This window comes from Coregonus lavaretus, assembly GCF_964263955.1.
Source record: "Coregonus lavaretus genome assembly, chromosome: 30".
NCBI lineage: Eukaryota > Metazoa > Chordata > Actinopteri > Salmoniformes > Salmonidae > Coregonus > Coregonus lavaretus.
In genome coordinates, this window is record NC_140017.1 from 4,095,526 (window position 1) to 4,109,093 (window position 13,568).

The following is a 13,568-nucleotide window of genomic DNA, read 5'->3' on the forward strand; positions in this document are numbered from 1 at the left end:
GCACACACGCACAGTCGTGAAGAAGGGGCGACAGTGCCTCTTTCCCCTCAGGAGGTTGAAAAAGTTTTGCATGGTCCCTCAAATCCTGAAAAGGTTCTACAGCTCTACCATTGAGAGCATATTGATTGGCTGCATCACTGCTTGGTATGGCAATAGCACCGTCCTCGATTGCATGGCGCTACAGAGGGTTATGCGGACAGCCCAGTACATCACTGGGGCTGAGCTCCCTGCCATCCAGGACCTCTATATCAGGCGGTGTGAAAAGAAGGTACGGAAAATTGTCAAAGACCCCAACCACCCAAGCCATAGACTATTTTCTGTGCTGCCGCACGGCAAGAGGTACCGGTCAGTGGTGACCCGTCATTCAGGGCCTGTTTTGAGCCCCACCTGTTTAGCTAAAAATAAATAATACAATATAATAGTTTTTGTTTGTTTTTTTGTTGCCTGTTTTGTATGTTATTTTGGCATTAATATGTGTCACATACTAGTTTGCAAACAATGTAGGAAAAAAAATAGAATAATTGCGTTAATAAAACCACATTTACATTTTAGTCATTTAGCAGACGCTCTTATCCAAAGCATCTTACAGTTAGTGAGTGCATACATTTTTCATACTGGCCCCCCGTGGGAATCGAACACACAACCCTGGCTTTGCAAATGCCATGCTCTACAAACTGAGCTACACGGGACCTACATGGTCTCTTTTTTGCTTTCTTGAGTAAGGCAGCTCCAAAATGCAGGTGTTTCAGCCTAGCTCAGTGCTTTCTGTGGTGGTGGGGCAGCCAGCGGAAAATACAGAGTGTAGGGGTTGGTAATGCACCGTGATTTGCTCAGTCAGTGTTCTGCACTCATGGGGACACTACGTCACCGCAGAATCTACGGGGGAGAGCTCGAAGATTCAAGCCCCTTGGGTGCTGCCATAGAGTTAAATTAGAAGTGCCCATCCAAGAAGGCTCAAGGTCATTGGCCACAGATAAAATGACGTCAAATCACGTTATACCTACCGTAGCTTTGATTGGACTGATCATGTCAACATCATACTTTAATTGCAGCATTACCGCAAAAATGGAAAAGGAAAGTGGAAGGGGGAAAATGTAAGGAACTTGTCTGTCAGCCTTTCATTAAAGAATATAATTGGTTAAAGAAAATTGTGATAAATAAAAAAGTATACCAGTTTCATTTAAGGACCAAAGGATTGACAGCCGTCCCATATAGATTGCAAAATAGTTGGGAAGAGATTTTTGACGTACCGATTCCATGGCATAGTGTTTATGAATTGATACACAAAACGACGGTGGATTCAAAACTTTAATTTAAATTATTATATAAAATTCTTGCTACCGATAGAATGTTATTTATATGTGAGATACAATCTTCCCAGCTCTGCAGATTTTGCTGCGAAGAGACAGAATAATTAGATCATTTGTTTTGGTACTGTCCATTTGTAGCTTGTTTTTGGACACAGGTCCAGGAATGGCTAAAGGATTGCAATATTTACCTGGAGCTAACCCTGCAGATAGCACTACTGGTTGATCTGAAAAGTCATAGTCAATCGATCAATAATATAATAATACTTTTAGCAAAAATGTTTATCTTCAATTTACGATCTGTAGAAACAATGAGAATAGAAAGGTTCAGAACTTTTGTAAAACATCACAGTACAGTTGAAAAATATATGGCAAATAGAAATCTAATATGGATGGTGTTAAGAGATAGATGGGAGGTGTTGAATGGAGTTGAAGGATGGGACTAATAACAACAACTAATAACAACAAGATAACTAATGTAAAGCATACTGTGTTCATAATAAGTATATAGGTTATAGGTTGAGAGCTTTTGTGAAAGAGCACAGTTTGAAAAATATGGCATATAGAAGCAAACCAGATGGACATCATGAAAATGATCGGAGGAAGTTCAGGAGTAAAAACAAACAAAATATAATTATTGTAGAATTTGACTGTGTCCATAAAATGTATATAGTATGTATGGGCTGGAAGTAGAGGCCTAAGCGTTGTTGTTCACTAGTTTACTCCAATTGGGGAAGGGGTGGTGGGGTTGGAAAGTAATGAAGGGAAATATAATTTTAAAAAGGATGTGTGTGTGTGTATGTATGTGTATGTACAGTGGGGAAAAAAAGTATTTAGTCAGCCACCAATTGTGCAACTTCTCCCACTTAAAAAGATGAGAGAGGCCTGTAATTTTCATCATAGGTACACGTCAACTATGACAGACAAAATGAGAAAAAAAAATCCAGAAAATCACATTGTAGGATTTTTAATGAATTTATTTGCAAATTATGGTGGAAAATAAGTATTTGGTCAATAACAAAAGTTTCTCAATACTTTGTTATATACCCTTTGTTGGCAATGACACAGGTCAAACGTTTTCTGTACGTCTTCACAAGGTTTTCACACACTGTTGCTGGTATTTTGGCCCATTCCTCCATGCAGATCTCCTCTAGAGCAGTGATGTTTTGGGGCTGTCGCTGGGCAACACGGACTTTCAACTCCCTCCAAATATTTTCTATGGGGTTGAGATCTGGAGACTGGCTAGGCCACTCCAGGACCTTGAAATGCTTCTTACGAAGCCACTCCTTCGTTGCCCGGGCGGTGTGTTTGGGATCATTGTCATGCTGAAAGACCCAGCCACGTTTCATCTTCAATGCCCTTGCTGATGGAAGGAGGTTTTCACTCAAAATCTCATGATACATGGCCCCATTCATTCTTTCCTTTACACGGATCAGTCGTCCTGGTCCCTTTGCAGAAAAACAGCCCCAAAGCATGATGTTTCCACCCCCATGCTTCACAGTAGGTATGCTGTTCTTTGGATGCAACTCAGCATTCTTTGTCCTCCAAACACGACGAGTTGAGTTTTTACCAAAAAGTTCTATTTTGGTTTCATCTGACCATATGACATTCTCCCAAGCCTTTTCTGTGCACTCTAGCAAACTTCAGACGGGCCTGGACATGTACTGGCTTAAGCAGTGGGACACGTCTGACACTGCAGGATTTGAGTCCCTGGCGGCGTAGTGTGTTACTGATGGTAGGCTTTGTTACTTTGGTCCCAGCTCTCTGCAGGTCATTCACTAGGTCCCCCCGTGTGGTTCTGGGATTTTTGCTCACCGTTCTTGTGATCATTTTGACCCCACGGGGTGAGATCTTGCGTGGAGCCCCAGATCGAGGGAGATTATCAGTGGTCTTGTATGTCTTCCATTTCCTAATAATTGCTCCCACAGTTGATTTCTTCAAACCAAGCTGCTTACCTATTGCAGATTCAGTCTTCCCAGCCTGGTGCAGGTCTACAATTTTGTTTCTGGTGTCCTTTGACAGCTCTTTGGTCTTGGCCATAGTGGAGTTTGGAGTGTGACTGTTTGAGGTTGTGGACAGGTGTCTTTTATACTGGTAACAAGTTCAAACAGGTGCCATTAATACAGGTAACGAGTGGAGGACAGAGGAGCCTCTTAAAGAAGAAGTTACAGGTCTGTGAGAGCCAGAAATCTTGCTTGTTTGTAGGTGACCAAATACTTATTTTCCACCATAATTTGCAAATAAATTCATTAAAAATCCTACAATGTGATTTTCTGGAAAAAAAATTCTCAATTTGTCTGTCATAGTTGACGTGTACCTATGATGAAAATTCAAGTTCTCTCTCATCTTTTTAAGTGGGAGAACTTGCACAATTGGTGGCTGACTAAATACTTTTTTTCCCCACTGTATATATATAGCTCTGGAAAAAATTAAGAGACCACTGCAAAAATATAGGTTTCTCTGGTTTTACTATTTATAGGTATGTGTTTGGGTGAAATTAACATGTTTGTTTTATTCTATAAACTACTGACAACATTTCTCCCAAATTCCCCCTAAAACTATTGTCATTTAGAGCATTTATTTGCAGAAAATGACAACTGGTAAAAATAACAAAAAAGATGCAGCATTGTCAGACCTCGAATAATGCAAAGAAAATAAGTTCATGTTCATTTTTAAACAACACAATACTAATGTTTTAACTTAGGAAGAGTTCAGAAATCAATATTTGGTGGAATAACCCTGATTTTCAATCACAGCTTTCATGCGTCTTGGCATGCTCTCCACCAGTCTTTCACATTGATGTTGGGTGACTTTATGCCACTCCGGGCGCAAAAATTCAAGCAGCACAGCTTTGTTTGATGGCTTGTGACCATCCATCTTCCTCTTGATCACATTCCAGAAGTTTTCAATGGGGTTCAGGTCTGGAGATTGGGCTGGCCATGACAGGGTCTTGATCTGGTGGTCCTCCATCCACACCTTGATTGACCTGGCTATGTGGCATGGCGCATTGTCCTGCTGGAAAAACCAATCCTCAGAGTTGGGGAACAATGTCAGAGCAAAAGGAAGCAAGTTTTCTTCCAGGACAACCTTGTATGTGGCTTGATTCAGGCGTCCTTCACAAAGACAAATCTGCCCAATTCCAGCCTTGCTGAAGCACCCCCAGATCATCACCGATCCTCCACCAAATTTCACAGTGGGTGAGAGACACTGTGGCTTGTAGGCCTCTCCAGGTCTCCGTCTAACCATTAGATGACCAGGTGTTGGGCAAAGCTGAAAATTGGACTCACCAGAGAAGATGACCTTACTCCAGTCCTCTACGGTCCAATCCTTATGGTCTTTTGCAAACCTCAGCCTGGCTCTTCTTTGCTTCTCATTGATGAAGGGCTTTTTTCTAGCTTTGCACGACTTCAGCCCTGCCCCTAGGAGCCTGTTTCGAACTGTCCTCGCCGTGCACTTCACCCCAGCTGCCGTTTGCCATTATTTTTGTCTGCTGCTTGACCTTGTTCTTATGAACCGCCGTCTTTGAAATTTTAAGGATGGAAGCAACCTGACGCTCACTGTATCCCTCTGCCAGTAAAGCCAGAATTGAACCCTTCTTTTCCTCACTCAAAACTTTCCTTTTCAACTCTTTTGGCATGGTCAATTGTTATTTTTTGATTAATATTACTTTTGAGGTACTATTAGCACTGTTTTTGCCATCCAGCTGGTCCTATTCAAGAGGATAGTGATGACCACAGCAGTGGTTTTTATAATTTTCGTCGTTAAATAAGATTTGATTCAGGTGATCACCTAATCAGTACCTAATTCAGTAGAATGAGGTGTGCCTGTGTTGGAATTCAACAGACACTGGAATGGAATGGCTGTCATACATGTAGAGATGCTGATTTAAGAAACATTTGCAGTGGTCTCTTAATTGGAAGTGATGCAGACAATTATATTGATGGAAGTTACAATCTATCTGAAATATTAAAGCTGATCTACCCAAAAAAACAAAAATAATAATTTTTAAAAATCATCATACTTTCTAAATCTTAGCTAGCAAGCTAGACAAGCAGTCATCATCATGAATCACGTCGACAATCTACTGGCAAATCCTTTTCAATCCTTGTCATATGAAGAGAAATGATAGATAAAATGTATCGGTGCTTATCGTCCATTGGACATAAACATTACACAACAAGTTGGAAATCGCAAATTCAACAATGAGTGGTTTGGAATGAATCAGTGGCTAACTGCAAGCGTTGCAAAGCAACGTGGGTGTGCGGTCCAAATCTGTGTTTAAGGGTCTCTTTTCCAAGTTTAGTAGGATAAACATTCACATACAACACCATGGCCAGAAAAGGTTGAATACATTGGACAATGCAGTCAATCCAGCATGACTTCTGCCGTGTTCAAAACAACTGGAAACTCTGAACTGGGAAATCTCAGACTTCAGTGAGTTCAAGACAACTGGGAACTCTGAAAAAAACGAGCTCTGACTGGGAAAATACATTTTGAACGGTCATCCAACTGGGAATACCAAGTCGGGAACTCGGGCCTCTTTCTAGAGCTCCGACCTGAAGATCACTAACATCATGATTCAACCTTGTTTTTTTCCAAGTTCCCAGTTGTCTTGAAAGCACCATAAATCCAGAGAATGCCAGACTTTGATGACAAAGTTTGATGACAACATTTGCCCACAAGAAGGACCGCCGCGCCACCTTCCTGTTCAAGTGAGCACAGAACAACAAGGTGAGTCCAAAAATGTATTGTATGCTGCTGCATAATGCCGTAATATGCCAGGGAGATATGTATACTGTAGCTAAGAAAGTAATACTAAGTGTATGTTGTGTAGTAAGCTGTTAGTAGCCCATCTGCCTCACCTTAATCATTTGGTCCCTTTCCCCCTCTTAACTTACCCTACTGTTCTGACTTGGTGGTGCACATGTAGCCTATAGCCTGTTTTAGAGAAAGGTAATCATTGAATATTGTAAGAGCTTTCATTGTCTGCTTATATAACCCCTTTATTTATCCTACGGTTCTGACTTGGTGTACAGGGAGAATACTGTAAGAACGGCCCATGTTCTGAATTCTGTCGCAGTACATTTAAAAAGTGCTGAACAAATACTTATATTAAAATCAAATCACATTTTATTTGTCACATACACGTGTTTAGCAGATGTTATTGCGGGTGTAGCGAAATGCTTGTGCTTCTAGCTCCGACAGTGCAGTAACATCTAACAAGTAATATCTAACAATTTCACAACATATACCCAATACACACAAATCTAAGTAAGGAATGGAATTTAAGAATATATACAGTACATATATGGACAAGCAATTGACTACGTGTCACGTCTCCTCCCGTTGCTCCCCTCCGGTGCTCTGATTTGCCGGTGTACTGAGCCACCAGTCTGAGCGCACCACCTCGGCAACACCGGAATGGAAACCCAACGCACCCTAATCACCCCCAGCGCACCTGCATCTCATCACCACCCCTATATAGCCCTGGACTGTTCAGTGTTGCGTTGTGTGTGATTGTTAGTGTCGTGTCGTGTACTCGCTCTTTGTTGTTCTCTTGCTCTTTGTTGTTCTCTTGCTCAGTGTTAAGTTAACCTTTACATTGTTGATTCCTGCATCTACGGGAAGATGGTTGACACTCTCCACTAGTGCAAGAGATACTGTAGGTCCTGGTGTAGCCTACTAATGGGAATAAACTACTGGCTGCCAGTAAGTAAGTTACTGTAAAAACAACAATATTTTTTTTTACAGTGTACTGTAGTGTACTGTATTGTTGTTTAAATAATTTGAAAAGATCTTTCGGAATTATGTGACTTTTGTGTTTATTTTCGCAATTGAACTTTGAAATATTGCAATAGGCCTAGGGCTATTTTAGATGCCTCACACTGACAGCCGCAACTCGACAATCAGCTATTTCATATTTGCCCACGTGCCCTGCCCAAATTGCGGACTTCCCGACTGTAGGCTTCTGATTTACCATATGATTGCGATATAACCAATTAGATCCCAGGAACTTCCTACTGCATTATCAACCGTTCTGATTAGTCAGGAGACAATACAACCAACGAATCAAGTTCATTTATTTCATTTTTGATTTAAAAAATATATTTTAAGCCAGCCTGATTGGGTGGGCCATTATTCAATCTGGCAGGGCCTGGGCCCGGCCCTGCTGTGGCTTCACCTATGGCCTGGTTCCAGACCTGTTTGTGCTGTCAACTGTTTGGCTATACAGCCCAAAAAGATCTGGGACCAGACTATATCCTGACCTGAACAGACCAGCAAATAAACTATGACCAGGCCTGTCAACACTTCCACCTTTCAAAATTGTCAACACTGTTAACCTTTTCACGCGTGAGTTACAAATATCTCTTAACGGTCACCCCAGTCACGTAAAGGTTTCTCAGACCAAATATGTTATAACAAAACCAGGTGAAAGGATGGTTCACTCGACTGACTTACATTGTAACTATCGTTACACAGGGTTGCCAGCTCAAACCCCCTCGATACCTTCCCCCATTTCTACCCCACATGGACTTGAAATCCCCCATAAATGAAATTAACCCCCCCACAAACCTCCCTAAAATGGTTTCACCAAATCTGGCAACCCTGTTTAGCTTTCGCGCTACGGTTAGGCTAGGCAGTAGGCTTGTATGTGGGGTGATGATCTGTGAGGTGATAACATTTTATTTGCTTTGTGATTTGTCAAAAACTGTAAACGACTTGTCAAGTCATGTGCTCCGGTTCTTGTATACACTGTAACAAGTACATCAAAGATTTGTAATGTGCTGAAAAGTGGCCGAACTAAGTTCATATTTTTCGGGCAATGGCCGCTGCCATCTTTGACTTTGACTTTGTTTATTTGCATTTTATAGTGAATGGCATTCTGAGATTATGGAGTTTTCGCTTGTCAAACATAAATAAACATGGCTGCCATCATAAAGAATGTATCTGCCGTTAGCTTAGCTGACGCATCTCTTTTCTAAACAATATTACATTTCCTTGTGCTCGCCAGAGATGTGTTACATTATAAACATAAAAATACTCCTGAGTGGCGCAGTGGTCTAAGGCACTTCATCGCAGTGCTAACTGTGCCACTAGAGATCCTGGTTCAAATCCAGGCTCTGTCGCAGCCGGCCGCGACCGGGAGACTCATGGGCGGCGCACAATTGGCCCAGCGTCATCCAGGGTAGGGGAGGGAATGGCCGGCAGGGATGTAGCTCAGTTGATAGAGCATGGCGTTTGCAACGCCAGGGTTGTGGGTTCGATTCCCACGGGGGGCCAGTATATAAAAAAAAATATTCACTAACTGTAAGTCGCTCTGGATAAGAGCGTCTGCTAAATGACTAAAATGTAAATAAACAAGTCTAGCTGTTAGATCGCTAACTTATGTTTTGATTTTGTCAGCGCAACCTGCTATTTAGACTGGTTTATGGAATGAGTTTGGCTGTGGATGTGTTCCGTGTGATGCTTGGATGATCTTTTACATTAAAAGGTGAAATTGAGGCATAAAGTTGTTTAGACGCGTTTGTTGCATCATCACTCAACAATGATCACAAATATGTGATCGTACGCGTCAAAGGGTTAACACACTGCCAACACACTGCCAACACACTCCCAACACCGTCAACTGTCACCAAATCGTACCCCTAATCAACACATGACTTCCCTATTTTGATACAGTAATACGGTATTTTTACAGTATGTACGTGTGTGCATGTGTGTGTGTCTGTGTATTGTGTACATGTCTTTGGTTCCAACTCACCCAGCAGGTGTTTGAGGACAGCCTGGTTCTGGTCCCAGATGCTGTTAAAGGTGCTCCAGCGAGAGCGTCCGTCAGGGAGGGGGTTCTTGCGGACCCAGCCCCCGCAGGCGTACTGGTAGAAGTCCTGGCAGGGGTCGGCGCTGCGGTCCAGGGCCTCTACGATCTTACTGGCCACCGTAATACAGGCCTCGGTCAGACACAGGCTCCGCGCTGGGTCTGGTGACAAGGTAGAAAAACAGTAATGCTTTATAAAGCCTGCTGGTATAATGCTTCATGATGTGGTTATAATGCATTGTCACAAGACTTTTGTCACAAGCATGTATGACCCCATAATGTCTTAATAATCATTCATAATGATACTGCTAAACACCAGCCAGTTGAAATGTTGCTAAACAGAGAGACCATAACATATTATAAGCCTTATTATAAGACATAACACGTGTGTGTGTGTGTGCTTGCGTGTTTGTGTGTGTGTGTATTTGCATGAGTGCGTGAGTGCGTGTAACCAAAGGCCTCTCACCTTTGTTGTAGCGCATGCCCAGAGTGACGGCACATCCGAACAGGGCGAGGAGGGAGGCGAGCAGCACACCAGCCAGCACCACCTCCATCTGCGTCCTCCTGCCCAGGGGACCGAGTAGCTGGATGCCGCCCTTCCGGAAGCCAACCTGTGGAAATACATGAGTCAGAGGATGGGATGACATCACAAGTACCACAGACATAGTCAAGAAGGCCTCCATTCGTGCAGTGGTGGAGTTCTAACACTCCTGTCACATATCACATATTCAAATCTCCCTATCGGAGACCGGGGTTCAATCCCTGTGTCCACCCTTCTTACCGTTTTTTCCCCACCTGCCTGTATCCCCTTCTGATTTCCATACTGTCTAAATAAAATAAAATACATATTTTAAGCCTCCATTCCTCTTTCTGAGCGACTTTCGAATGAATGAAATATCGCTATCTCAGAACCGAGAACCCAATTTCGCATGAGCACTAGCCAGCTCTCGATTTGGCATTCAGTCTGTCACGAGGGACCACAATGAAGTATCAATTTAGTGTAGTAAAAAAATAAAAAAACATAAATAAGGGATCATAGCTTTCACCTGGATTCACCTGGTCAGTCTATGTCATGGAGAGAGCACGTGTTCTTAATGTTTTATATACTCAGTGTATTGCCTGCCTTTCACCTACACATAGGAATCAGACAGATCAATTGTGGAATTATTTGTATTTTGGTTGTTATCAGTAAAACAATTCTCAGAGCAGACTCAACATTCCCGAATGCCATAAATGCCATAAATTGTCTGTATTTCACTTTCAAACAATGAGGAGGAACCAGAAATATCAGTTTTAGGCTATTGGAATTCTTTGCAGTTTGGTTTTTACTTTTTTTATTACCTGCCCAATGGGGAAACCACAGAGCAGGCTCAACTTGCTCAACTGCTCAGTTCAATTGCTACAGGCAATACGGCAACCCTTAATGTCAATCCCTGTTACTAGCCAGAAGCATTACCGCTGGACCACAGGCTCTGCACACATTACATGTCTAAAGGTAATGTACTACTACTGTTTATCAGCAGTGGTAATCAGCTGAACCTTCTACACACTTTTCCTCAGACAATAAAATGTCTAAAATCAGTACTGTACATCTATGTGTCACTGGGCGTATATATGATGACATTTAGTTCTGACTGTTTATGATGAAATTTCAAGGACAGCTTATCCTCAGGTAACTTTGGAATGCTTCGACCAAATGCAAGAGAAAGACATGACAAATCCATTGTCTGCTAAATAAAACCCTCTATTTTACAACTTTTTGTTTTCCCCTTTCTAGTCTGCCGTTTTTATGGTTTCCCACATAACATCACACTTTCATGAAGTATTTTCTGTTTCTGATCGTTGGGCTATTCTAACAGGAGTTTAAGCCCAGATCCTGTGTAATAATGCTCCGGGGTGAAGTTTCCCCCAGGTACCTTAACCATTAGTAGGGAAAATGAAAAACTGACCCATGATCGGCGTACGGGTCAAATTCACCCTAGTCCTATAATAACAGACTGACACCGTGTGGCTCCTCCATTTTCATTGACCTCTGATCCCTACACATCAACCAATGAGCTCAGACTGACCTCCACACTGTCCGGAGACATGCCCCCATCGGCTGGGTTGTCTGCCGCCTCCTCCTCCTCAAATGTTGCACGCTTGTAGCTGGACATCTGCATGGGGAAGAAAGGAAGAAAGGAGAGTTAGCGCCAGTAATAATAGGAGAGAAATAAAAAAAATCAGTTGCGCTTTCACCAGAGGAGATAGAGAGAGAGAGAGAGAGAGAGAGAGAGAGAGAGAGAGAGAGAGAGAAAAAGAGAGTAAGCAGTGCAGAGAAGTGACAGGACTTCACATAAGTACCATCTTGGAATGAAGGAATGTATTAGAGAAAACAACCAGGCCACCCATGAGAGAGAGGGAGAAGAATGGAAAAGGGAGAGACCCTGCGGTTTCTCACCTCTGCCATTCCGTCACACTGCATTACCCTCTCTTCACACACTAAGGTGTGTGTGTGTTTGTGTTTAGTGATGGAACACAGAAGGCAGGAGTATGTGTGTGTGTATGTCCTGATCTTGATGTGTTTGGTGAAACGTTCTGATGATAGTCATTTCTGCCCTTTCTAGAATGGTCATCTAGTGACTACTCGGTTCTTTGTAACATGGCCATCTTATGAGTGATTGGTCGGGGACCAAGTGGCGGAGCGGTCTAAGGCACTGTATCGTCACTACAGACCCGGGTTCGATCCCAGCCTTTATTACAACTGGCCTTGATCGGGACTCCCACATGGTGGTGCACAATTGGCCCAGCGTTGTCGGTGTTAGGGGAAGGTTTGGCCAGGGTAGGCCGTCATTGTAAATAAGGATTTATTCTTAACTGAATTGCCTAGTTAAATAAAGGTTAAATAAAAAGAGTGGCCGCTGAGCCAGAAACCCCCCACTCAGAACAGAGCAGCAGACTAAATACAGGAGCGCCAGGGGATGGATCCAAACCCCTGTGTTTAATTAACCTTCTCACGTTATAACATACCACACGCACAAGCACTGACACACACACAGTGCTTATTTAACAATGGATAACTACAGTAATGTTTGATTTACACTGCAAATCTAAATAACTTCCTCATTCACGGTTAGGTTGAAAATAAAAGTTAAGACAACGTAATAATTCCAAGCAGAAGTGTTCGAAATTAAACAAATTCATTGGACCAGCGCCGGAGCAAAAATGACTGGGAGTGAATGGTAGCCATCCAGAAAGTTCACTATCAAAGTGGGAAATAAACACAATTGTAGTGCATTTCAGCTAACTGCTCAGCAAACACATAGCATAACTGTTTTACTGTCATTCTATTCATTTAAATGCGTAGAATAATCAACTGCGCTGGTCCAATGAATGTGTTCATTTTTGAAAGCTCAGCACGGAATTATTACGTTGCCTTAACCTTCATTATTTTCAACCTAGACCCATGTGAAAGAGAATCAGTGCTTCTGCCTTCCCTCAAATTACATGAACTGTCTACTGTGAATCCAAACATAGTCCCATAGAAACACCAGCGTGCTCCACACCAAACCCCTTAACATACCACATACCTCAGCCAGTTAAAAGCACTCTCCTCATCACACAGACAACTCCATAACAGTCTCTGTATGACACTAAGTCTAAGAATGCCCTCATGCTGAACTGGCTTGTATGGAAGACGAGCTCAGGGATGACGTTCCAAACAATGAACTTCCTGACTCGTCTAAACAACATTCTCTCTAAAAGGTAAATGTTAGGTTCCATCTGTGACCTGTTCCAACTCTTTTAGATCCTACAGTGGGGAGGGTCGTAATGGGCCGTTGTCTCCATGAGACCATTACTCATCAACAAGGCTCGGAAAGGGCACACTGACATAAGCACAAAGTGTCCCTTCAGAAGGCAGTTTGGATACACTTCCCTGTAATAACCATTCCAGCTGGCAGCATTTGGAACGTGATGTCTTTATGACAACACTTTCTGGTTGTAAACTGGTTTTCTGGTTGAAAATAAACCATACAAACAACCAATTAGGTCTCTGTTACAACCAGCTTAAGACATCTGTTTCATTATGAGATCAAGATGGGAAAGACATGTTTTAGTTGTTATCAGGTCAGATAACCAGATTACAACCAGAAAAAGATGTTAACAAAACATCCTTATACAACTAGTATCCAATCCAACAGATGACATCATAAAAAATGTCATTGTAACCGGTTTTGCCCGCTGGGATTTACACTGATTCACCTGACACATTACACCCCATATCCTATTTTTTCTTTCTCTCCCTCTCACCTGTGTCAGTTTTTCTAGGAGACATATCTCATTTTCCAAGAAGAGCTATTCCTGGGTATCTGATCATCTATGTCTGTTAGTTTCGCACTGTAATCATACTGTACTGTCACATGATGACCAACCAACACGAGAACATTGTGCTTAGTACGGTTTTC

The 13,568-nt window shown here is 42.3% G+C and overlaps 1 protein-coding gene across 2 annotated transcripts in view; it reads right to left on the bottom strand.

Moving 5' to 3' along the window:
* LOC311105860 (endothelin-converting enzyme 2-like) overlaps positions 1-13,568 on the bottom strand; it is a 76,866-nt gene that overhangs the window by 41,228 nt on the left and 22,070 nt on the right. For both annotated transcript variants that reach the window (XM_084148074.1, XM_084148075.1), the window contains exons 2-4: positions 11,193-11,279; positions 9,590-9,734; positions 9,070-9,285 (exon numbers count right to left, since the gene is read on the bottom strand). In XM_084148074.1, the coding sequence (XP_084004200.1) occupies positions 9,070-9,285; positions 9,590-9,734; positions 11,193-11,279 (448 nt within the window). The remainder of the gene's footprint in view (positions 1-9,069; positions 9,286-9,589; positions 9,735-11,192; positions 11,280-13,568) is intronic.